The sequence below is a fragment of the Ahaetulla prasina genome, chromosome 1, assembly GCF_028640845.1.
Source record: "Ahaetulla prasina isolate Xishuangbanna chromosome 1, ASM2864084v1, whole genome shotgun sequence".
Classification (NCBI taxonomy): domain Eukaryota; kingdom Metazoa; phylum Chordata; class Lepidosauria; order Squamata; family Colubridae; genus Ahaetulla; species Ahaetulla prasina.
The window spans coordinates 259,672,564-259,699,251 of NC_080539.1; the positions used below are offsets into that span (position 1 = coordinate 259,672,564).

Below are 26,688 nucleotides of genomic sequence, written 5' to 3' on the forward strand. Positions count from 1 at the left end.
TGTGCGATCGTCGGAGTCTTTTTACTTTTAAAAGCATTTTTATAACCTATTCGCCCAAATAGGTTGTAAAAAAATGCTTTTAAATAAAAAAAAGGCTCTGACGATTGCGCACCACAGCTGTGATCATCAGAGCCTTTTTTTTATTTTTTAAAGCATTTTTACTACCCGTTCCGGAGAACCTGCAGTAAAAAAATGTCTAAAAAATAAAATAAAAAAGTTCTGACAATCAGCTGAGCGATGCGCGATCTTCGGAACTTTTTTTTTTACTTTTTAAAGCATTTTAAAAGTAAAAAAATGCTTAAAAGTTTTTTTTTTTAAATTCCGACAATCGCGTGTCATTCACCTGATCATTGGAACTTTTTTTTTTTTTACATTTTTTACTACTAAAAAGAGGCAAACCAGTAGCCTCTTTTTTTTTTTTTTAATTTGCATTTATATCCCACCCTTCTCCGAAGACTCGGGGCGGCTTACACTATGTCAGGCAATAGTCTTCATCCATTTGTATACTATATACAAAGTCAACTTATTTCCCCACAACAATCTGGGTCCTCATTTTACCTACCTTATAAAGGATGGAAGGCTGAGTCAACCTTGAGCCTGGGGGGACTTGAACCTGCAATACTGCAAGCAGTTGCTGTTAATAACAGGCTGCATTAGCCTGTTGAGCCACCAGAGGCCCATTTACTACCGGTTCGGGCCTCTGGTGGCTCAACAGGCTAATGCAGTCTGTTATTAACAGCAGCTGCTTGCAATTACTGCAGGTTCAAGTCCCACCAGGCCCAAGGTTGACTCAGCCTTCCATCCTTTATAAGGTAGGTAAAATGAGGAGCCAGGGTGTTGGGGGCAATAAATTGACTTTGTATATAATATACAAATGGATGAAGACTATTGCTAATATAGTGTAAGCTGCCCTGAGTCTTTGGAGAAGGGCGGGATATAAATGCAAATAAAAATAAATAAATAAATAAACAAACTGGACCGAACCGGGAGCATTTTACCCCTGGTTTAATCCTTATTTTAGAATATCTCCATGCATTTGTTCTGCTGCATAAAGCTGTCTCCTCTCCAATACGTATTTATTTATTTTATTGTGCTTAATGATAGCTCCAAATAATGAAAGAGAATAGTTGAAGAGAATTATCTAGAAAGAGAAATATCATGGGCTGGTTTTTTTTTTTCTAAATTGAAAAAGGGCAAGATTTTTCTATAAGCTTTTCTTTTAACTAAATACATTGGATTACAAGGAATTCCATGCAATTACATCTCTCATGGCATGATTCTTATCAGTTAAGTAACCCAAAGCAGAATGGATCCAGTTTCTGTTACATTAAATCATTTCTTTGTATTTAAATCTTTTTTTTTTAGGGGCACCTACTCATTTTTGGCAAGCCCATTCTATACTGCAAATTGATCAGAGGCTCTCTTTTGAATATTCCCAATTTCACCCTCAGTTCTCATCTAAATAATTTCTAATCTGCTCTTTCCATCTTCATGTAAGTGCGCACACATATTTTCCTTCATAGTCATTCATCAGAACTCTTCAAACCAATTTGCTCCATAACTTTATTCACCAATGCCCTTCCTTACAATCACTCTGTAGCCTTCTCAAAACAAGCTCCCAGACCTAAAAACAAGCAGGTGTTAAAAGAAAATGCAAAATCAAAGTCATATGACTCATATGAGACTCAACAGCATTCCTTATAAAAAATATATATTGGGTGGGTGCACGCCAAACGCAGCTTCATTTATTTCATCAACTTCACTTATGGTTATTTAAGGCATGTCAAAGTGATAATTATGACTTAAAATGCCCAATGTACTGTATTTTTCGGAATATAAGACACACTTCCCCCCCAAAAAGGTGGGTAAAAATGTATGTGCGTCTTATACAGGGAATGTTGCCAAAGCCCTGTCCACCTGCCAGCTCCCACCCTTCGGCCGCTTTTGGCCTCCGCACGCTCCATTTTAGACCCATTCCAGGCTGTGGGGATCGCCACAGCACATCACTGCCTCCATGCGTCGTGTTTTCAGCCTCCGCACATCTCATTTTTTGGCCTCTGCATGTCATGCTTTTGGCCCATTCCAGGTGGCGAGGTGCGGCGGTGGCAGCGATCTCTGCCTGGACCAGGCTGAAAACGATATGCAACATGCGGAGGCCAAAAATGCAACACGCGGAGGCAAAAAATGCGACGCATAGAAGCCAAAAATGCAATGCGCAGAGGCGGCAATAGGCTGGGGCGATCCCCACAGCCTGGAACAGCTGATTGGTGGTATTCCAACCGCCAATCAGCTGTTCTTGCTGAATCAGGCTGCAATAACATGCTGAAATTGACTAGGCTGTTTGCTGTTTGCTGCAAGGATACTAGACACTAACATACTGATGGGTGCTGGTAGGCAGAGGCAGAAGTTTTTCTTTCTTGTTTTCCTCCCCAAAAACTAATGTGCATCTTATACTCCAGAGCACGTTAAACTCTAAAAAATATGGTAATTTGATACCAATAGTGTTTCCAGAAGAGGCATTTACTGCACAGTTCCCTTGCCTTATTCATTAAATTGAAGTAATGATGTTCGGATAGCACATCATCATTCAGATCTTTTATTTGTGTATTCTATGTTTCCTTTTTTTCTCAACTGAAAAATATTATAATAGAAAGGTATAGAAATAAGAAAGGTAGGTTTGAAAAAAATGAAGAGATGTAGCAAGCATTACTACTATGGGGAGTTAGAAAAATTGTGGCAATCTGAAGAAAGCAATAGGGAAATCAGGAAAGAACAGCCAAGCTGAGGAAATTAGTATTACTGTGAAGAAAGCAGATAAAGTAATGGGGAAGTTGGGAAGCTGAAACAGAAAATTAATATAGTTTTTATGGTGGAGTAAGATAAGGTATGGAGGTGGACAAAGAAGTAGCTTTGATGGAAAGGATGATACACAAAAGGGTGTAGTAAAAAATACCAATTTTTAGCATGTTATCTATTTCAGATAATGATACCCAAAATGATTTTCTTGTTGAATAAACAAATAAATAAACAGCTCACTTTTCGGTATGATATTGCCAAAGGATATGTTCAAGGTGAAGAAGATGTAAAATGTTTAATTGGACAGATTGCTGGCCACGAGAAAGTTTATGTTGTGAGTAAAATAGCCAAAGTATTTGTCATATCATTCTTTATTTGCATTCTATAAATGATTATTTTGAAAATATATTCAGATCATAAAAACACTGTTATATAATACACTGTTGTAACATAATATATATGACTACACAAACCAAAAGTTAAAATGAACTGAACCTTTAAAAAGCAGTTTGGTTTCATTTATGTTATTGTAAACTCTACTGACTGATTCTGTTTTCCATCAGAAAGGTACTGTCTGAAGTTCCTGTTTAGGGACAAGAAAATGCTTATCTTCCACTTATCATAATTCATGTTAAAGAAATGAATTAGTATATCCATTTCTTTAAAGTGATAGTACCGGGTATTCCCATTGTGGAAACTAAGCACAAATACATTAATAGTTAGGAGAAGAAATATTACCTTATGATTACGAATTTCCTCACTTCCTCACCTCCCCTGATAGTCTTGATTGTGATCCACAAAAGTGTTTGTGGTGTATGTGCATGTATGTGTTGTTTTAGCAGAAGTGTGTGTGTGTATGTGTGTGTATTAGGAGAACTATGTTTTAAAGTTAATCTGCCATAATAGATATAGATCATTAGACACAAATTTGTTTAAATACTCTATTGCATTCTTCATCTTAAAAATAATGTTAGTCATTAACAATGTAAAAGATACCATACATGAAAAACATCATGGGGATTGAAAAAACAGAAGGGGTAGGGGGGAAACCAAGCTAAGTCATTGTGCTCTGTAGCCTTTTGGGAAGAGTGCTATGATTGAAAATGGTCTTACTTGGCCATTTATAATTTCATTAATATAAAATACATATTCCTTTTTAACAGGCAATTAGCAAAATTTTGGAAAAAAACAAACAAGAAGCCATGAAAGAGTTAGGTATGAATTTAAAGAGATTATCATTATTATGACTTAATATTGTTTTCATTATTATTAATGAAACTTTAATTTCCATAGTGTTGATTCTTACAAAGCTGAAATAGCATTTACTATTGTACATGAAAGAGCTACTCAAAGCAAGGACAATCAGAAAGACAATAGTAAGCTCCATGGTTTCCTGTGCATTTACTCTGGCTTCAATAACTTTATATCCTGCTCAGCCCCATATGAAACTGCACATTAACTAAAGGTCGTCCTCAATTTACAAATACTGTTGAGCCCAAAAGGTTAAGCAAGACAGTTGTTAAGTAACTGTTGCCCCATTTTATGACTTTTCTTGCCATATTGTCTTACATATTGGAAAAAAAGAACCTAAACACTAAGTACAAGCTTAATGGACATTACCTTACAGATGACCACCACCCTGTTAAAGACCTTGGAGTTTTCATATCAAATGATCTAAGTGCCAAAGCCCACTGCAACTACATTGCAAAAAAGGCTTTAAAAGTTGTAAGCCTAACCTTGCGTAGCTTCTTCTCCAAAAACACTACACTACTAACCAGAGTATATAAAACATTTGCTAGACCAATTCTTGAATACAGCTCAACTGTCTGGAATCCATACCACATTTCTGACATCAATACAATTGAACATGTCCAGAAATATTTTACAAGAAGAGTTCTCCACTCCTCTGAATACAACAAAATACCTTATGCCACCAGACTTGAAATCCTGGGTTTAGAAAATTTAGAACTACGCCGCCTTTGACATGACCTGAGTTTAACTCATAGAATCATCTATTACAATGTCCTTCCTGTCAAAGACTACTTCAGCTTCAATTGCAACAATACACGAGCACACAATAGATTTAAGCTTAATGTTAACCGCTCCAATCTTGATTGCAGAAAATATGACTTCAGTAAAAGAGTTGTTAATGCTTGGAATAAACTACCTGACTCTGTGGTCTCTTCCCAAAATCCCCAAAGCTTCAACCAAAAACTGTCTACTATTGACCTCACCCCATTTCTAAGAGGTCTGTAAGGGGCGTGCATAAGAGCACAAGGGTGCCTACCGTTCCTGTCCTATTGTTTCCTTTCGTTATATCCAATTAATATAGTTATTACATAATCATACTTATATATATGCTTATATATTGTATAGTTATTACATGCTTATGCTTATATATACTGTGTGATAAATAAATGGATGAAGACTATTGCTTGACATATTGTAAGCCGCCCTGAGTCTTTGGAGAAGGGCGGGATATAAATGCAAAATTTTTTTAAAAAAATTTAAAAAAATAAAAATAAATAAATAAATAAATTAAAAAAAGTTGTTCAGTGAATCATTGCAGTTGTTAAGTTAGAATACAGTTGTTAAGTGAATCTGGCTTCCCCCTTGACTGCTTGTCAGAAGGTTGCAAAAGGTGATCACGTGGACCCAGGACACTGCAACTGTCATAAATGTGAGCCAATTGTCAAGAGTCCGAATTTTGATTACATAACCATGGGGATGCTGCAACAGTTGTGAGTAAAACACAACTTGTCTTAAATCACATTTTTCATTGCCATTGTAACTAAGATTAGTCATTAAATTAATAGTTGTAAGTTAAGGATTGCCTATATAGAAAACATTGCTTATTTTGATTGCAATGCTTCAAGTTATCTGTGCAATCACATAACTTCGCTTTCCTGTTCAGGGATTGTTTAGTTGTAACAGTGCTGAATGAGGGGTAATTACAAACAGTCCTTGAAGTTCTGGCTGTTGCTACACCCCTGGGGTCATGTGAACTCAGTTTGGGTGCTTGGGAACAAGTTCACACTTAAATGGTTGCAGTGTCCCACAGTCATGTGATTGCCATTTGTGACTTACCTTGCTGACTTCCCACAAGCAAAGTCAATAGGGAAGCCAGCAGGGAAGGTGGCAAGTCACTCTGTAATTGTCCTCCCCACCTCCCTATGCCCTGTGTCCTTTCTTGGGACCTCCCTATGCTTGCATGCATGTACCTGCAGCACCCCCTCCTCCAACTTGTTTGTGACCTGCTCTGAGCATACCAGGGGCTCCCTAATTCTCCTGCAGAACCAAATGTTCCTTTCCTTGATACTTTCAGCTTAATGACCTCTGTGTCTTGGAATTACAATAGCAATCAGAACTACCAGGATTGCCATTATTAATGCAATATTCATTTGCATTTTTTTAGTAGCTCCTAAATGAAAGAGAAAAGGAATGGAAAGAAAGTTTATCTGCATGACTGGAGCAGTCATCAATGTCTTAAATTCCATAATCTTTATTGGCACACTGGATGAGTACTTACTGTAAATCACCAGATATATCACCATATATCTATCTCAGAGAGTTCCCTCAGCTGATACATTGTAGAAGAACCTGAAATATATTCAATTAAATATCCCTGATTAATATTTAGAGTTAATTCTTATTAACATTCTACATAACTGAAATACTATTTTAGATGACAAATACTTCTTAACTATTAAAGCCACAATAAGATTGCTCTAATTATGCAATCACATCAGCAATATTAAAAAGGGGGGAAACTAAATAAGAAACAAAATATAATGAAATAGTGTAGGTTAAAAAAGGCCTTATAAGGACACATGCTTTTTATCTTGCTTTTTAATTTTTTTGTATTTTTCACTTATTTTTACACACTTGTAATTTTTTTTGATAATGCACATTTTTTTGTTTTTGTTTTTTCTTTTTCTGTTTTTTTTAAAAAAAACAATACAAAGTTTTATTTAAAAAAAACACCCAGGGGCTAAATTATGCTGATGTTTAGAGTGGGCAATCACTGCCCTTAAATCTCATCTTCTTAATCTCATCTACCAGTTTTCAGTTGTAAAAATTTTTTTGCTTTCTCTATGCAGAGACACTTTTTTTCTTCAACTATGGGTAGGGACAGTGCATGAATGGAGAAGATTTATACAGGTACTCCTCAACTTATTCCTACAATCAAGCAAATTTCTGTTGCTAAGTAAAACATTTGTTATGTGAGTTTTTCCCCACTTTACGACTTTTCTTGCCATAGTTATTAAGAGAATCACAGCAGTTGTTAAGTTAGTACCAGTAACACAAATGTTAAGTGAATCTGGCTTCTCCATCGACTTTGCTGGTCAGAAGGTCACAAAAGGGAATCACATGATCCTGGGACACTGCAGCCATCATAAATACAAACCAGTTGCCAAGCATGTGAATTTTGATCACATGACCATGGGGATGTTGCAATGGTCATAACTGAAAACAGTCATAAGTCACTTTTTTCAGTGCCATTGTAACTTTGAACAATCACTAAATGAACTGTTGTAAGTTGAGGACTACCTGTATAAAGAAGCACTTCAACTTTCCTATATATATTTACAAAGCAATATAAAATAGATGTATTTTATCTATGGATACCACTTTTGGCAGCTATAGTATCTGGATTCTTTATAAGTATTCTTGGATTTTACTGTACAGACATACCTAATGATAATGAAATGTTCAGCCCAGGAAAAAAGTGTATTATTTTATTGCTTTTTTCTAAAGGAGAACATTCTTCTTCCTAAGACTTGTTTCATACAAGAGAAATTGACAGTGATCTGAGTAAATTATTTGATTCCTTCAAATTCAAATCCCTAGTGCCACGTAATGGGGTGAGCTCCTGCTACTTGTCCCAGCTTCTGCCAACCTAGCAGTTCGAAAGCACGTAAAAAATGCAAGTAGAAAAATAGGGACCACTTTTGGTGGGAAGGTAACAGCATTCCATGCACCTTTGGCGTTTAGTCATGCCGGCCACATGACCATGGAGATAAGTACCGCCCCCTAGAGTTGGGAATGACTACCATATATGTGGGAGGGGAACCTTTACCTTTACCTTTAATTAGTTATATTTCTCTTTTCAGGCTGAAACTACTTTTATATAAAAAAATAGTACTTGTTTATGTATCTATTTCTGAGGAGCACAGAGAGAGTTCACTTTGCTTTTCCAGTCTAATCTGAGAGGGCTAGAAGTTTGATGTCAATGGGGAAATAGTATCTCAGAAATTATTTAATGGTTTCTTGGACACAGAAAAAAAAATGTTTTTTTATTCGATGTCTTAGGAACAAAGGGCCCCTGGCTTGCTTGTTATTGTTATGAAAGTAATTTTTATTGTTTTTATAATAAGAAAAAAACAAAAGGAACAAAACACAAAAATGAAAATACTTGTCTTTCATTTAAAACAGGGGTAGTCAACCTTTTTATACCTACCGCCCACTTTTGTATCTCTGTTAGTAGTAGCATTTTCTAACCGCCCACCAGTTCCACAGTAATGCGCCGTGTATCATCGTCTGCACATGCCTCTTGTGCATCGTGGATTGGGTTTGGGGGGGGCAGTGCCGGCTACCAGCTCTGCTTGTCTGTTACAGCTAGGTGGTGTGGGGAGAGATGCGGGAGCTATTCTGGGATGAGGTTTTTTTGTTTGCGGTTGCACTATAGCGCCATTTAGTTTCACTTATGTAACGTGAACTAAACTTATGCGTGGGCAATACAAATAGTATATTTTCAGAAATTTAAATTGTCACGGAGAATTTTATGAAAACCTAATGAAAATATTTTTAAATAATGCTATGAAATTTTTTTAAAAAGCCAATTAAATTAAAAAAAAGGAAAGTGCTTCAGTATCGGACAAAACCCTATCGCCCACCATGAAAGCTGGAACGCCCACTAGTGGGCAGTAGGGACCACTGATTTAAAGTCATGTTAAAATCAATAGGACTAGAAAAAACTGTAGATTTTTTTTCTTTTCCTTTTAGTTGGTTTTTATTTTTTAATCCAAGGACCTCCTGCAAAGAAATTTCAGTTTCCGAAAAATAATACTTTATATTTTTGTGTCTCTGACCTTCAGTATAATTTAATGAGTTTTGCTGTATTAACATATTTGTAATCCTGCACATCATGTGAATGGAATTCTGCACTTATTCAGAACTTTGTTCAGAATGTTCTAGAACTGAGATTTTTTATAGGCATGATTTCTCAAATCCATTTGTGCATATCTCCATAGCTGCAGTTGTTGTTAGTCTTGGGGAGGGGGCATTTACTCCTAAACAGTTTTCTTTCACTTTGAATGGCATTTATCATTTCTTGTATGAAAAAATATTTTTCTTTACTTTAGGATTAATGCAGCGTGACTATCCAGATATTGTCATTGCTGTGAAAACCAGACAAGCAGTTCAAACTGTGCTAAATACAGCTTTTGAAACGCTTAAATTTATGATATCAGGAGGAATTGTGGATAAAAATGAAGGAAATGAATTACATAAGGTAATTCAAACAAAATTATATATGAAACATGAGATATTTTTGTTAATATAGAAAAATTCAAATTATATTTACAAATTTTGGATATTGGAATTTCCAATAAAAATAGAATTAAAATTAAAAATAGAAAGTTGGAGATAAAAGTAAACAATATTTTCATTAACGTCATATGCATAAATTTTCATTGAAAGAATTTTGAGAACATTAAATGGTTGCATATTTATTTTTCACACAGATTTCTGCCAAAATTTTGCAGGCAAATATAATTTGTTCCTACTGTTATCTGGAATCTGAGCTCAAGTACTGAGCTTCTTTGTGACCTAAAAATTCCTTGAAGATATTTCTCCACCTTTCTTTGATGTGTGCCTAATTATAGCCTGTAACCACTGCTTTTTGCTTCCTATTTTAATATTATTTTTATAAAAGATTTTAATTGTGCACTCTCAAGAGATTTGGTATCACATAATGAACATTATGATATAACAGTACCCCATCATTAAATTTTGTTGTATGAAGAAACTGAGAGTTAATTAAACTCAGTTGTTCTAGCCCTGATGGATTGTAAATAGCTTAGATAATGGATCTAAAAACACTTCAATGAGATAAACTCTAGAAATCTTAAGTATTGTATTGGGATCATTAAGATTTTTAGGTAGAGTATGGTGAATTGGACTGAGACGCATTTTGTTTCTCTATTATGTATTTCTTTTTTCCCCATTTTATTTTTTATTAAATATATAAAGTAACATAATAAAAACAAATGCAAATGAAACAAGAGAAAGAGAAAAAGAAAGAAAGAGAAAGAATAAAAGTGCCAAAAAAGAAAATAATAATAATGGAAAATAGGGAAAAGCAAAGAACTGGATTAAAAGAAAGAAAAACCAAAGACCTACAAAGAAAGAAATATGTAAAGAAGTGACTAACAGTCTTCATTAGAACAAGTAAAAACATATCTAATAACTCATCATCCACTAAAAAAATTTCTTCTTAAAATTTCTTCTTTCTGTAGGCAAACTATAAATCATCAACTTTTCAATCCTGATGTCAGGATTTTTATAAAGCTTTAGTTTTATAAAGCTTTAGTAATTCTGTACAAACTTTTGTACAAAAAAAGTTTGTACAGAATTACTAAAGCTTTATAAAACATGTCTTATTTTAACCTTGATCAAACAAATCAATTTTATATTCCTTTTATTTCTAACAATCTTAATCTTTAATTCATTAGATATTATCTTTTTCTTATCACAAAAGGTTTTTTGAAGATTCAATAGACCTCTTTTATGAGTCCAATGGAAAACCATTGTGAGTCTTGATTTTCAGTGTTTAGCCAATTTTTTTTTTGTATCCAATAAAGGTGTTATCAAGGTTGTTCTTTTGGCTCTTCTCTATCTTTTAATCCATTTTCCTGTCATTTGTATCTCTATTTGGAATGCCTTGTCTGCTTTGTAGTCCACATTTTTTAATATTTAAAATCTACATAAAACAGGTAGAAACAAACTCATTGATTTAAGTGATATATCATCATACTGAAGTTGCCCAGTTATATATCTCACTTGGAGCCAAACAATAGATGTCTGAGGATTTTAATACTCTAGATCAGGGGTGTCAAAACTCAGTTTCATTGAGGGCTGCATCAGGGTTGTGTGTTTGCGGGGGCTGGGATGAGCGTGGCCAGGGTGGGTATGGCCAGCTCGACATCACTCGTGTCATGGATGCCTGTGGTGGCCGGAGCGTGGCCCTCCCAAGCTCTGTTTTCAGACGCAGAGGCACCACAGGCCAGTCCTTTGCTGTTCTCAGAACAGCCTTTTGAGCCAGATCTAAGCACCCTGCAGGCTGGATCTAGTCCATGGGCCTTGAGTTTGATACCCTTGCTCTAAATTGAACTGGATAAAACCAATTGAGATTGAACCCTAGCACAACTGGGTGGCTGTTTGTCCTGCAACCTCATTTGGAGGGGTAGTGTCACATACTCCCCAAAACAGCAGTTCTAATTTAGGGATGTTCTTTGATTTGGCTAGACTGATACATGGGAGCAGATCTCACCTCGGGAGGGTGGGGAGGGTGGAGAATAAGATGTTCCAAAGGGCAGGAGCTATGGCAGAAGAGGCTCTTCTGAACCCCGCTAACCAGAATTTCTTGACTGACAGGATCTGCAGCATGCCTATTGTGCTGACATGGATGGGGTGAGCTAGTCCCATTGGGGTGAGACAATTCCTCAAGTACCATAAATTTTCTTGATGGGCATACATTATTGATAGTTCTGCCCTAATATCAAGCTTCTTTTGCTTTATTCCAAAACTAGTTTTTAATAGTTAATTGAACCTACTTGTAGATCTCTGTTTTTGTTAAATCTATCTATGAACTGGCAGTCTTTGGTGCATAATGGGTTTTGGCCTACTGTCTTGGATTGTATTGACCTAGAGTGACACTTTCTAGTTAGCTTAATTTTTCTGGATGGATTGTACATACAATTTGCTTCTGCTGTCAATTAGCAGATAAGCCTTTTCCACTCAAAAGAACTGGCTTCAGTTATGGCGTCCTCCATATAACGCATTTTTAATTCCTTTACTGTATCAGTTATTGAAACTGAGGGTATAGGAGGAACTAAATCCAAGGTTATCTGTGGGGATATATTTCTACTCAAAACTTTGCAGTTTTGGAAAGATTCACAATCAACAAATATATTTGATCATCATAAATATATACTCTCAGACAATGACAGTTAAAAGTAAACGTGTCTCACCTTAGTTCTCACTAGTGTTCTTGGAGAGTAGTATAAAATATATTCTATATAAAAACCAGCAGCTGGGGGTTTTTTTGGAAATTTTTGAAATTATAATATGATTAGCATATTGTAAAAAAGATCTCTGCATTAATCAGAAAAGTATACTATGTGATTTAGAGCCATTTTACCTCCTTAGAATTATATCATTCAAGTCTTAGATCATACCATCTTAGATCTAAGAATGTAGAAATCATTTCATAGTGGTTGTTAATAATATGAATTTAAATAACTAAGAAGTAATATGTATTATAACAATAGTCTTCTTTTTTAGGTAATTCTTGTAAAAAAACAACAGCTTGGAATTGCTCCTACAATTGCCCCACCTACTGCACATGACCTTCTATGCAATATTGTGTGGCTTCAGGGTAATAAAAAACAGATAGAATACATTCAGGTAATAATGCTTCACACAGGTAATATCTGGCCCAATGCATATCAGTGGTCACATATTAGATCTAATCTTCACCTCCAAGCAGTATAGGATGTCAAAATGATAGAATGACTATTTGTCTTTTGCATGGTCAGATTCTCCCTTGGTCACTTGAGGTTTATGTGTTTGTTACTTCCTGCTTAGATTACTACAATGACCCTATATGAGGCTGCTGTTGAATACTAGTTGGAAGTGTGGTTAGTCCAAAATCCAGCAGCCTGCTTGTGAAAGCCACTTTCTCCAGAGCACATAACTCTAATGCTTTGGGCTTTCTATCTGATCTTTAAAAACTTATGAAACTTGACCCTCTATATCAATTATTCCTAATTATTACATTCCTAAGAGGTCTGTAAAGAGCGTGCATAAGAGCACAAGCGTGCCTACTGCTCCTGTCCTATTGTTTCCTTTCATTATATCCAATTAATATAGTTATTACATACTTATGCTTATATATATGCTTATATATAGTATAGTTATTTCGTGCTTATGCTTATATATACTGTTGTGACAAATAAATAAATAAATAAATAAATAAAATTAGCTTCTACCTACCCAGTACACATGTCTCTGGTTTCCTGAGGGTTTGTTTCCTCTGTAACATCTAGGACAGGGGTGTCAAACTGATGGCCCATGGGCCGAATGCATCATGTGCAGGCCACACCCACTCCAGCTTCCCGAAGGGGAAAACCCGTCACAATACATCATGTGACGGCAACGTGATGCTGCAAGTTTGACACCTGTGATCTAGGGGAAACCAGCATCATCCTATTCTTAACATTGACACCAACCCTATGGAATAGCTTTCTATCAGATATTTGGATGATTGCATTATTCTTGATCTTTGAAAATGTCTTAAAAACTGAGCTGCTCAGAAAGGTTTTTACTTAACTGTGTCATCAGAATATGTGTTACAATCATTTTAATGACAGTAATTAAAGAGATGACTTGGTGGTTATAATTGTATTATTCTTTTTTATTACTGTTACAATTATTTTGGGGTTTTTTGCACTTTCATAACTTGATGTGGAATGAGCTGGTATATTAATGAAAGAAATCTCTCTTTCAAATGTCTGGAAAAAAGAAGAAACCTGTAAAAACCCATGGGTAGCCCCACATACATACAATAAATCATATAGACAACTTGATATTCTTCAGATACAGTTCCCACATCACTTAACATTAGCTATGCTAGCTGAAACTCAGGAGGTAAAGCCGTAGAAATCCCAAATTACAAATTGAAGATCCTATGTGTGTCATTCTCTAGACACTGAATATATTATTTAAATAGACTTTTGACTCTCAGATCATACGATTATAAATCCTTAATTTTGTTATATGGTTTATTCATTGGTGAAGTAATGCCAGAATGCATAAGGAGCTTTCTATTTGATATGCAAATAGATTTCAGTAATGTAATATATATTGGTATTAATGAGTTATGGGCATTTCCACAGCTGATCCCCATTCACTTTTTGGGTCTTGTCATATCTATCTTCTCATGATGAGTTGATAATGGCAAGTTTAGGAGAAGAGCTTTAGACAACCAATTTACCGTGTCTAAAACAATATTGCTGGAAATGATGAATGTATTGTTTTCATGCCTTCTAAATTCAGCTTTCTCATCACAGCGGGTGAACTTTCATAAGAGGAATATTATGTGTCCCTCTATGAATCCTTGGATAAGGAGAACTTGATATCTCTTTTGGCCAGAACTTGCTGAGTCAGTGATGACTAAGCCAACTGTAAAGCTGGGGATAAACAGTATACTTTAAAAGAACAGAATTAAAGTTGATGAACTGCTGGAATCTAATTCTTCAAGGAACAGCAAGAGGCAACTGAGGTTGCTTGGGCAAAGATGCAGTCTTTTGGAGGCAGAACAGGAAGACAGCTGGAGAATAGCTATAATCTACCTTTGTTTTTGGTTTCAACTCATTCTTTTCTAAGGGTCCCATGTCACAAACCAAGTATGAGGGCTGACAGGATGACTTCTGACCATCTCTTCTTCACTATTCCTTTGGATTAGACTGAAACCAATGATTTGAACTTCAGACTACATTATCTAAGCAGCTGTTTATCTCAGACACTCTGCTTCTCTTGGCTTTCCCTCCACAGTAGATCTGCCATTTAAATTTGCTAGAGTTCATTACCACAACAGTAGCCAAAGAAGCTTAAATGGCAAACCACTCCCAATCAATTATGGCAGTATAATGAGGAATTACAACAACCAAAACAGATACTTGCCTTATAGTTGACTCAGCTCAGAACTCTGGTAATTGTCTTACAGGCTTAGTCAATAACAAGCTGCTCATTTTATTGCAAAATTCCGATTGATGTTCCAGAAAAATTCATGGTGAGAAATAACACTATTTTCCTAGCTCTGAATTAATAACATGCAACTAAAACAATTTTCTTCTGATCAAGCAAACTAGTACAGGTAGTCATTATTTAGTGGCTGCCTTGGACAGTGACCATCTATCCAAGATGGCGCCGACGAAGGCTGCCTCGGTGAAATGCTCTCTAATTGTTTCTTTATTTCTAATTGTTCTCTGTGACTCACTACGGATTTCCTACTCACGAGACCATCTGCTAAAAATTAAGGAACATTTCTTTAAGGAGCAGCTTTCTTTGATCTCACCCCCGCCTGTCTTTACAAACACGGAGGAGACTCTAACACAGGAGGAGGCAATTCCCACGGAGCCATGGATTACTAAAAAATCCAAACGACGGAAGAGAAAGAAGAGAGGTAAGCGATCTGGGATCTTAAACAGACTAAGAAATCTCATTAAAACCCCTCTGCCTTCAATTTTCCTAACAAATATACGCTCACTTGCAAATAAGATGGATGAAATACTCCTCTTAAACAAATACTATTCTGATTTTCGCAATTCAGCAGTCCTATGCTTCTCTGAAACCTGGTTAAATGAATCAATTGAAGATAGCAGCCTGAACATTCCAGGGTTTCAGATTGAATGATCAGACAAGATTCCAGAAAATCTGGTAAAAAGAAAGGAGGAGGCTTATGCCTATATATTAACAGCAACTGGTGTCAAAATTTTAAAATAATTTACAAATTCTGTGACAACAATTTAGAGACTCTAATTATCAACTGCAAACCATACTATTCGCCTTGTGAATTTTCCTCATTTCTTCTAATTGATGTTTATGTCCCACCACAAGCCTGTGTAAACAAGGCATTACGAATTCTAGCTGACCAAATCATGGAGGCTGAAGCCAAACATCCTGATTCACTGGCCATTGTTTTGGGAGATCTAAACAAGGCAAACTTAAGGAAAGAGCTACCAAAATACTTTCAGCATGTCAATTGTCCCACCAGAGGCAAGAATACTGGACTGGCCTGATTTTAAATTCTAAATTTTAAATTTTAATGGAATTTTGATGGGTTTTAAATTTTTGTAATTTTATGGGGTGTAAGGTTATTTTAAATTATTGGCAAATTTGAATCAGTTTTTTAAGGGTTGTTTTAATTATGATGTATTTGTATTTTATTTGCCTGTTCACCGCCCTGAGTCCTTTGGGAGAAGGGCGGTATACAAATTAAAATATTATTATTATTATTATTATTATTATTATTATTATTATTATTATTATTATTATTATTATTATTATTATTATTATTATTATTATTACTCTAGACCATTGCTACACAACACTAAAAGATGCTTATCGGTCTTTACCACGTGCAGCTGTAGGACACTGATCATTGCATGATTCACCTTGTACCTGCTTACAGGCAAAGACTTAAAATCATAAAACCAATAATTAAATCAGTGAAGATCTGGACGGAGGAGGCAAAATTAAAGCTGCAGGCATGTTCTGACTGCACTGATTGGAATATTTTTGAAGATATCTCTGCAGACCTGGATGAACTCACAGATACTATAACATCATATGTCAGCTTCTGTGAAGACCTATGTGTACCTACAAGGAACTTGCAAATATACAGGAACAACAAACCTTGGTTCACACCTAAACTTAAGCAGCTATGACATTCCAAAGAGGAAGCCTACAGAAAAGGTGATAAAATGCTGTACAATCAGGCCAGAAACGCACTAACAAGGGAGATCAGAGCAGCAAAAAGAAGCTACTCTGAAAAGCTAAAGAATCAGTTTTCAGCAAATGAACCAGCAAACATGTGGAAAACTCTTAAAAATATCACCAGCTATGGCAAACCTCCTTCCCAGGCTGAAGGTAATCAACAACTGGCAGATGACCTGAATGAGTTTTACTGCAGGTTTGAAAGGAAACTACAGCCACCTATCTCCAAAACCCCCATCTCAGACACACCAACAACAGCCAAGCCTCCTACAACTGACCCCATTTCATTGGGTTCACAACCCCTAGTGATCACAGAAAAGGAAGTGCAGGACCTATTTCACAGACAAAAGCCAGGAAAAGCTCCAGGCCCAGACAAGATAACTCCTTCTTGCTTAAAAGTCTGTGCTGACCAATTGGCCCCTATCTTCACCCATATCTTCAATAAATCACTAGAGATGTGCTATGTTCCTTCTTGCTTCAAACGCTCTACCATCATCCCAGTGCCGAAGAAGCCCACCATCAAGGAACTGAATGACTACAGACCAGTTGCTTTAACATCTGTAGTCATGAAAACCTTTGAAAGGCTAGTGCTTTCCTACTTGAAAACCATCACGGATCCGCTGTTAGACCCCTTGCAATTTGCATACCGAGCAAATAGATCAACAGATGATGCTCTTAATATGGCTCTGCATTACATCCTACAACATCTTGAGTCTCCAAAGACCTATGCAAGGGTCCTTTTTGTAGACTTTAGTTCAGCATTCAATACCATCATTCCAAACACTCTTCTAACTAAACTAAACCAGCTACAGGTACCGGAACAGACTTGTAAGTGGATCACAAGTTTCCTAACAAACAGGAAGCAGCAGGTGAAGCTAAGCAAGATCACATCAAAGACCTGTACAATTAGCACAGGGGGCCCCCAAGGCTGTGTGCTCTCCCCACTTCTCTCTGTATACCAATGACTGCATCTCCAACGATCCATCTGTTAAGCTACTGAAGTTCGCAGATGACACAACAGTGATTGGTCTCATTCGAGACAATGACGAATCCTCATATAGACGAGAGGTTGAACGACTAGCCTTGTGGTGCAACCAAACCAATCTGGAACTGAACACACTCAAAACAGTAGAAATGGTGGTAGATTTTAGGAGAAACCCTTTCATACTTCCACCTCTCACAATACTAGACAACACAGTCTCAACAGTAGAACAGTAGAACAGTAGTAAATTTCTAGGTTCTGTCATATCGCAAGATCGAAAATGGACAGCCAACATCAAAAACATCATTAAAAAAGGACAACAAAGAATGTTCTTTCTGCATCAACTCAGTAAGCTCAAACTGCCCAAGGAGCTGCTGATTCAGTTCTACAGAGGAATTATCGAGTCTGTCATCTCACCTCTATAACTGTCTGGTTCGGTTCTGCAACCCAACAAGAAAAACACAGACTTCAGAGGATAATTAGAACTGCAGAAAAAATAATTGCTACCAACCTGCCTTCCATTGAGGACCTGTATACTGCACGCATCAAGAAAAGGGCCGTGAAAATATTTACAGACCCCTCGCATCCTGGGTATAAACTGTTTCAACTCCTACCCTCAAAACGACGCTATAGAGCATTGCACACCAGAACAACTAGACACAAGAACAGTTTTTCCCCGAAGGCCATCACTCTGCTAAACAAATAATTCCATCAACACTGTCAAACTATTTACTGAATCTGCATTACTATTAATCTTCTCATAGTTCCCATCACCAATCTCTTTCCACTTATGACTGTATGACTGTAATTTGTTGCTGCCAATCCTTATGATTTATATTGATATACTGACCATCAATTGTGTTGTAAATGTTGTACCTTGATGAAGGTATCTTTTCTTTTATGTACACTGAGAGCATATGCACCAAGACAAATTCCTTGTGTGTCCAATCACACTTGGCCAATAAAATTCTATTCTATTCTATTCTATTTGAAGTTATGATAATGATAAAAAATAATTTTGCAACCAAAACCTGCATTTATAACTTTTGCAGTGCCTGTCTCTCAAGTCATGTGTTTGCCATTAGAGTTGTCCTGTGCCTGACCTATTTTTCTCTCTTCACCCTCACACAGTGGCAAGATTGTCTAAACAAACTATCTTTTCCTGAGCTGCTTTTCTCCCCAGCCTAGCACTCCCCTGAAAAATGCTAATTACAAGTTAACAAGCTCAGCTCTATGACCTTTATTAGTGAATTAGAACCTTCTGGCTGGGGTAGCTTCAATCTGAAATCGATAAGACTCTAGTCAGTTTCACAGTAAAGGCTTTTTGCCTCCCCCTTTTGCTAACAACTTGCAGCATAGTATGCTAGGTAGATGGTGCCAGTGCATTCCCCATTGTGTGTCTGCTTGCTCTTAAATAGATAGACCTTGTTTAATGACTATCATGTTTAGTGAGTGTTTGCAGTTATGATAGTGATAGTGACAACCAGTCCTTGCATTTGCAACTTCACATCTGTAAAGCAAAAAAAAGCTGAATTAAGATTGCAAGCATAGTCATGGGTTCGCATAGTGTTTGTTTTGCTTAATGACCAATAGCATTAATATACTGTCCCATAACACTTTACAGCACTCTCTGGACAGTTTATAATCAGATCTATACGTCAAACCCATTGCTGGGAACTCATCTTCTAATGTAGGGATTGGTCTTATAACTCATACATTTGAATTTTTACACCACCAAGATCAGATATATATATTCCAGTTCCAGCAAGAAAGAGCTTTTTGCATCTCTGTTATGACAGCCTGTAGGACATTTTGGACACTACAAGGTTTTATTTTTTATAAGGTCTGGACTGTAGCCTTGTAACAGTACTGTGTTACTCTGTTAGTTCTCAATACGACTAATAGAGTGATTTTTTGCTCCTTGAGAGTTTGGTTATAGTAATTTTGGTGCATGCCTTGGCATCAACAATTTTCTTTTGTTTGCTTGCCTTTTTTGTTTGTTTTGTTTTGCCTCGGTTTTCTGTACTTCCAGCCAACCAGTAATTGCAAACATTCTAGAAGGTTAAGTATCAACAGAACCATGCAAAGGAGCATTACAGATGCTTTGTAGATCACCATTGACAACTGAGGCTATGGTCTCGGTTTGAAAGAAGTCTTTACCCATTTAACAGTCATCTTAAAAATTTGATACCTGTTATATGTGAGTTTTTTCCCCATTGTGCAAACTGATCAAGTGGTTTTCACCTTTAAATCCCAGACCACTCTTACATTCATTTGATATTCCATCATTCGATGTTTGGAACCAAAGTTTAGAGCTCATCTTTTGCCCAACAAAAATCCCCAGTATTTTGTACTTAAAGTTATTGTGGATGTCTTCTGGGTGGTAAATTTAAATAGTTACATAATTTAAATATCTTAATATATTTTACTAATGCAAATTTTATTTATCATTGATTTTGTCTTCTAGTTTCAAAATTCTTTTGTATGTATTTGTCAGTTGCAACTCTCTTAAAATATTCAAAGCACTAAAAAAATACTTTACTTACTGGATGTCTTTGGTGGTATGCTTAGAAACGTATTTAGTCTATATTCTACAATACTATTTATTTTTATTTTCAGAAAAAAGCAAACATTCTTTATTATGATTATGGAGATAACATATGTGAAGAAGGCGATATGCCACAAGGAATCCATTTAATTGTATCAGGGATGGTTAAGGTGAGATATAGGTATCAACAAATATCCAGGAATATAACTGGGAATGAAAAAATTAATTACTTAGAATGTTAGTAATATTGTATACAATTTGTAACTCTCAATTGCTACCAGTCTGTAACCTAACTTGAAAACTGAATGCCTGTTTCGTTATGGGTCAAAATTTTAGACTTCTTTGCTCTTTATTATTGTTTGCTATAATAAATGGTATATGTTAATTGCATATAAAAAAGGGGCTGGGTTTTGATCATGCATTGTAACCACCTTCTTGATTTTATTGACATATACCCTCTCCCTTCACTGGATGTCCCTGTCTACTACTAATTGTCTGATGAAAAGTTCTGAAGAATATAAAAACTTATATGCTCATTTTGTTCTTTTAATTTATTCTAATAAAATGAGGATTTGGTTGATTCTATTCAACTGAGGATTTGGGATTTTTCTTTCCTTTACAGTAAGACTTATTTTATTTTTATTGATTGATTGTGATAATTATTTGTTTGCTGTTATATGGAAGAATGCCCTTTTTGTCACCTTGATTACTGTATCTATAAAAAATTTTTTGATAAAAGTAGTGATCTACATCTATAACTATCAGAATTAATTCCATGACCTCAAATATATGATTTAATTGGTATTTTTGTTGTCACAATAGTACAAGGGGACAAAATATTAATTCTTAATATTTGGCACATAATAGTAGTAGCTTATAACTTGATTGATCTTGCAACCTTATCAATAAAATAAATTAAAAAATAAAAATAAAATGCAGTACATAGTCTAATTCTGGAATAAGACAGATAGGAGGAAATAAAATACATATGTGTTAGTATAAGGCATCAGTAATCAGATAAATGGATCTCCTTTACAGAGTACGCCAATTTGCTCAATGTATCTGGTTCTTAGGGCCACTGCTTTTGTTATAAATTTAGCAGTTTCATATATGATATGTACATTTCAGCCCACGAAGAAGTACAACAATATGTGGTTTAGATCCCAGTGGGCTGTGCTTTCCCATAGGGATGATAAGTATTTAAGCCTAATGGGAGCATATAATTGACAGTTGAACAAAATATGAGAAATATTTTCAGTGGCTGGGGTACTGCATATGGCAGATTCTCTTATTATATGGCAAATTGTGGAAGCATTTCCACCACATATAATCGGCAACAAGTAGCAGAGGAAAATCTGCAGGGGCTCCCTAACTTTTACCCAGGTCTCATTGGTACATTGGTACATGCTTTGGGGAATAAGTATGCAATTTTAAAAGTGTCTGTTTTATAATTGTCTTTCTGCATTTACTACAGTGTATCTCTCAGATATATATTTGAAAGGTTAATAGTGAAATGAAATAGGTGCAAATTATTGAAGCAGTGATGGCATGCTGGCAAGCTGATCTCTGATTGATCCATATCATGGAGAGACAAGAAAGCTGGTTCTTCATTAGTTTTTATTTATTTATTTATTTATTAAACTTTTATACCGCCCTTCTCCCGAAGGACTCAGGGCGGTGTACAGCCTTCATTTAAAACAGTTAATATACATATTAAAATAACAATTAAAAAGCTTATTCAATAAAAGGCCGAAATTAAAACCGTCCAATTGACCATATAAAATACCCAGTAAAATTACAATTAAAAATTAAAAATTTAGAATTTAAAAATCAGGCCAGTCCCGCTTGTATAAATAAATAAGTTTTCAGTTCCCGGCGAAAGATCCGAAGGTCAGGCAATTGGCGTAAACCGGGGAAGTTCGTTCAGAGGTAGGTGCTCCACAGAGAAGGACCTTCCCCGGGGGGCCGCCAGCCGACACTGCTTGGCGGACGGCACCCTGAGAAGACCCTCTCTGTGAGAGCGTACGGGTCGGTGGGAGGCATGTGGAAACAGCAGGCGGTCCCGTGAGTACCCGGGCCCTAAGCCATGGAGCGCTTTGAAGGTGGTAACCAAAACCTTGAAGCGTACCCGGAAGACCACAGGTAGCCAGTGCAGACTGCGCAGGAGTGGTGTTACCCGGGAGCAACGTGGTGCTCCCTCAATCACCCGCGCAGCTGCATTCTGGACTAACTGAAGTCTCCGAGTACACTTCAGGGGTAGCCCCATGTAGAGAGCATTGCAATAATCCAGTCGAGAAGTGACGAGAGCATGAGTGACCGTGCATAAGGCATCCCGGTCAAGAAAGGGGCGCAACTGGCGGACCAGGCGAACCTGGTAAAAAGCTCTCCTGGAGACGGCCGTCAAGTGATCTTCAAACGACAGCTGTCCATCCAGGAGAACGCCCAAGTTGCGCACCCTTTCCGTTGGGGCCAGTGACTCGCCCCCAACAGTCAGCCGCGGTTGCAGCTGACTATACCGGGGTGCCGGCATCCACAGCCACTCTGTCTTGGATGGATTGAGTCTGAGTCTGTTTCTCCCCATCCAGACCCGTACGGCCTCCAAACAACGGGACAGCACTTCTACAGCTTCGCTGGGGTGGCCTGGGGTGGAAAAGTACAGCTGAGTATCATCAGCGTACAGATGATAATTCACCCCAAAGCCACTGATGACCTCGCCCAACGGCTTCATGTAGATGTTGAACAGGAGAGGCGAGAGAATCGACCCCTGCGGCACCCCACAAGTGAGGCGCCTTGCGGCCAATCTCTGCCCTCCTGTCAACACCGTCTGCGACCGGTCGGAGAGGTAGGAGGAGAACCACCGATAAACGGTGCCTCCCACTCCCAACCGGCGCAGCAGGATACCATGGTCGATGGTATCAAAAGCCGATGAGAGATCCAACAGGACCAGGGCAGAGGAGCAACCCCTATCCCTGGCCCTCCAGAGGTCATCCACCAACACAACCAAAGCTGTCTCCGTGCTATACCCGGGCTGGAAGCCGGACTGGAACGGGTCTAGATAGACAGCTTCCTCCAGGTACTGAGGGAACTGCCGTGCCACCACACTCTCTACAACCTTCGCCACAAAGCGAAGGTTGGAGACTGGACGATAATTACCTAAAATAGCTGGGTCCAGGGAAGGCATCTTGAGGAGGGGTCTCACCACCGCCTCTTTCAAGGCAGCGGGAAAGACCCCCTCCATCAAAGAAGCTTTTATAATACCCCGGAGCCAGCCTCGTGTCACATCCTGAGTGGCCAGCACCAGCCAGGAGGGGCACGGGTCCAGTAAACATGTAGTGGCATGCAGCCTCCCCAGCAACCTGTCCACGTCCTCGGGAGCCACAGAATCAAACTCATCCCAAACAACATCAACAAGACGAGCCTCAGTCATCTCATCCGGATCATCGCAATCTTGGTCCAAGCTATCCCGAAGCTGAGCAATTTTATCGTATAGATAACCACTAAACTCCTCGGCACGTCCCTGCAAGGGGTCATCCCATCCCCCCTGGTGAAGGAGGGAACGGGTCACCCGAAACAGGGCGGCCGGGCAGTTATCTGCCGATGCAATGAGGGAGGAGGCGTAAGAACGCCTCGCCACCCTCAGTGCCACTAGGTAGGTCTTTGAAAAACATCTAACGAGTGTCCGATCAGCTTCGGAGCGGCTGGACCTCCAGGCACTCTCTAGGCATCTTCTCCGGCGTTTCATCTCTCTCAGCTCCTCAGAGAACCAAGGAGCTAATTGAGATCTGCGCCGGGTCAGAGGCCGCAAAGGCACAACACGGTCCAAAGCCCCAGCCGCGGCCTGTTCCCAGGCCGCCACTAGTTCTTCGATCGTGCCGTGGGTAAGATCCTCAGGGAACGGCCCAAGCTCCGTCTGGAACCTCTCAGGGTCCATCAGGCGCCTGGGACGGAACCAACGCATTCTTTGTCTGATTGGTCCATTCTGAAGAAATTCCAAAGTACCAGTTCCTGATTAACCTGTCTTTGAGCCAGACTGCTGATTGGTTCCTTATGCGGGACCCTTAACAGAAAGAATACCTAGCAGCATCCTGGCTCAAAAATAGTCCAATTAGGACCCATAACTCTTGGAATTGTCCGAAATTAATCCAAGCAGAAGTCCACCTATACAAGGACCAATGAGAAATCAGCTTTCCAGGTTCATTTAGGTTCAGGTTCCAGTCAACCTAGCTCAGTTCTCTTTAGCTGATGAGAGATATACCACAAAGCAGCCCACTCTGCTTCTGAAGATCAGAGCAGCTGATGGAACAGCAAAACAAAAGAAAACTAGACAATTGACACCCAGCCTAAAAAGTTCATTACTTCATTGATGCCAGCTGTGAAAACATATGCTAGTACATGCAAATTAATATTTCATTATTTTCCTAAATTTAATTATTACTGTTTCTTTATACCTAGCTTTCTGGTAAAGCCCCTTCTTATGGAGTTTCTAAAGAAGTTAAAGATAATCAAAAAGAGTCTGACAAAAATATTCACAGAAGAATTCATAAACCTGTTACCTCTCACTACACAGATTACTTTGTGACTGGAGCTATACTAGGAGAGCTCAATTGCTTAACTAAGCAAGAAATGGAATATGGAATTTTTTGTGAAACTGCTGTGCAGGTTGGAGAATTCTACTTTATAAAGTGGTATTAGAATTAAAGTTTTTGACTCATTAGAAATTATATGTAATTATATAAAATATGTAAAAGTCATAATGGTAGTTCATATTTTAGATTTTAAAACTGAATTCAAAATACTTAACATTAAATCACTTAAATCTTAACAAATTTTAAACAAAGCATATTGAATTATCCAATTGCTTTATATTATATTTCTATTTTCTCCAATGCCCTAAAGTTGAAAGGATAAAATTATATCACTGTGGGACAGTATAGAAAGCAGCCAATTATTGTGTCCATTGCACAAAATTAATTCACTTAATATTTGCCAGAAAAACTGCTCTTAAAAATACTAAAATGTTGTTACAGAATTTATGGCTGAGGAAATTACCTGAGGCGTTTGTAGTGGCAGTCATAAGTAGATTAGAAAAACAACTGATTCTCCATTTTCCATGCTTCCTACATAGCTATGGATAAAAGGGCAAACTGGCTGAAACATCTGTCACCCTGTTGTTTGTCGATATTGATCCGAAAGATCTGGGAAGCTACATTGGTGTCTGTCCCTTAGCATTTCATGTATGTCCCTCCCAAAGTTGTTTGCTCAATAGAAGTCGACCTCCATCCCAGACAAAAAGAGTATATAAATTTTTGGTCAAGGGTATATAATATAGATTCTTTGTATAATTACTTTCAGATATTGTCTATTTGGGGCTTGCTCTCTCTGCTAATCACAACTTGTATTGGCATTGGCAATGACCAAAGAAGGAAAAATATTTCTAGGGAACTGTTTTTTTCCATCTAGAAATGAGGCATTGCCATTGAGTGGTTCCTTCCCTAGACATATTTTGTTTCTTGTAAAGAATGTAAAATGAAAGTTAATTCCTTTGTTTTATGGAGTAGTTTGGGAAGCCCACTGCAGGAGAAAGGAGACATACAGTATATTGCTGCATCTCCCTTCTTCTAAGCCATTTGTCCCTGTCCTAACCCTATGGTTGAATTGTCAAGCACCTTGACCTCCAGTTGCTCTTGCTAAAAGCCAAGTTTGCACCCCTTTATGATATTTTTGTGAAAGATGCAGATCTTCCATGTATCCCTGGGACCTGGATGGACAGCAACAGGAATATAATCCTGTTGGGAAAATTCCAGCTGAGTTTCAGCTGCTATAGCAGTCACACCATAAAAATTGAAGAGGGGCACCATTATAGTTTGAGAAATTATTACAGTAGTAAGGACCAGTGCCCTGGACATGAGTGGATGTGAGTTCCTGTGTATGGAAGAAACTAAAGCTGCTGATAGTGTACCAACCACCTAATTGCCCAGCAGTTTTTCATCCAGAATTGAATATAATGTTATTTTACATTTCTGAACTGCCCAGAGCTGTCTCTGATAAGATGGATTGCAAATGAATTTAATAAATAAATAAAATAACTTTAGGCAAAAAAAATTGCTTCAGATTGCATCAAAGTATTTTTTGTACAATAAAATTATGGTCTAAAATCTCCACTGTATTTTTTTACATGTTAATAAAAGGAAAAACTAGATAAGCGAAGCAAACTTCACAATTAAAATCCCCCCCAAAGGAATACAAACAACTGGGTTTCTAATTTCCTCTTTTTATACATTTTCTAATATACAATATTTATGGATGTTTAGACCACCTTAGAAACTAGACTGTAAGTGATTATATTTGCGATACTGCAAGATGTATTCTATGTATGGGGCACATTGTTGCTTAAATTTGATTTAACAACTGTTATAAACAGTTAAATTTGCCATTGCTGCATATTCTACCAATTTAAATTCCCAAACAGCTATTGTTGAAATTGTATCTTTCAGTTTGGGCCAAAATTTATTCTCACAGCTCATTATGTCATTTATCCCATTAAATTATGATGCTTCTTGTTGACTTTTTCTCAGATTAT

At 37.4% G+C, this 26,688-nt stretch overlaps 1 protein-coding gene across 1 annotated transcript in view; it reads left to right on the forward strand.

The window, feature by feature from the left end:
* Positions 1-26,688, forward strand: part of LOC131186115 (sodium/hydrogen exchanger 10-like) — a 106,189-nt gene that overhangs the window by 74,342 nt on the left and 5,159 nt on the right. The window contains exons 17-22 of the mRNA XM_058159426.1: positions 2,981-3,130; positions 3,960-4,011; positions 9,162-9,310; positions 12,364-12,486; positions 20,180-20,278; positions 24,561-24,767. Coding sequence (XP_058015409.1) covers positions 2,981-3,130; positions 3,960-4,011; positions 9,162-9,310; positions 12,364-12,486; positions 20,180-20,278; positions 24,561-24,767 — 780 coding nt within the window. The remainder of the gene's footprint in view (positions 1-2,980; positions 3,131-3,959; positions 4,012-9,161; positions 9,311-12,363; positions 12,487-20,179; positions 20,279-24,560; positions 24,768-26,688) is intronic.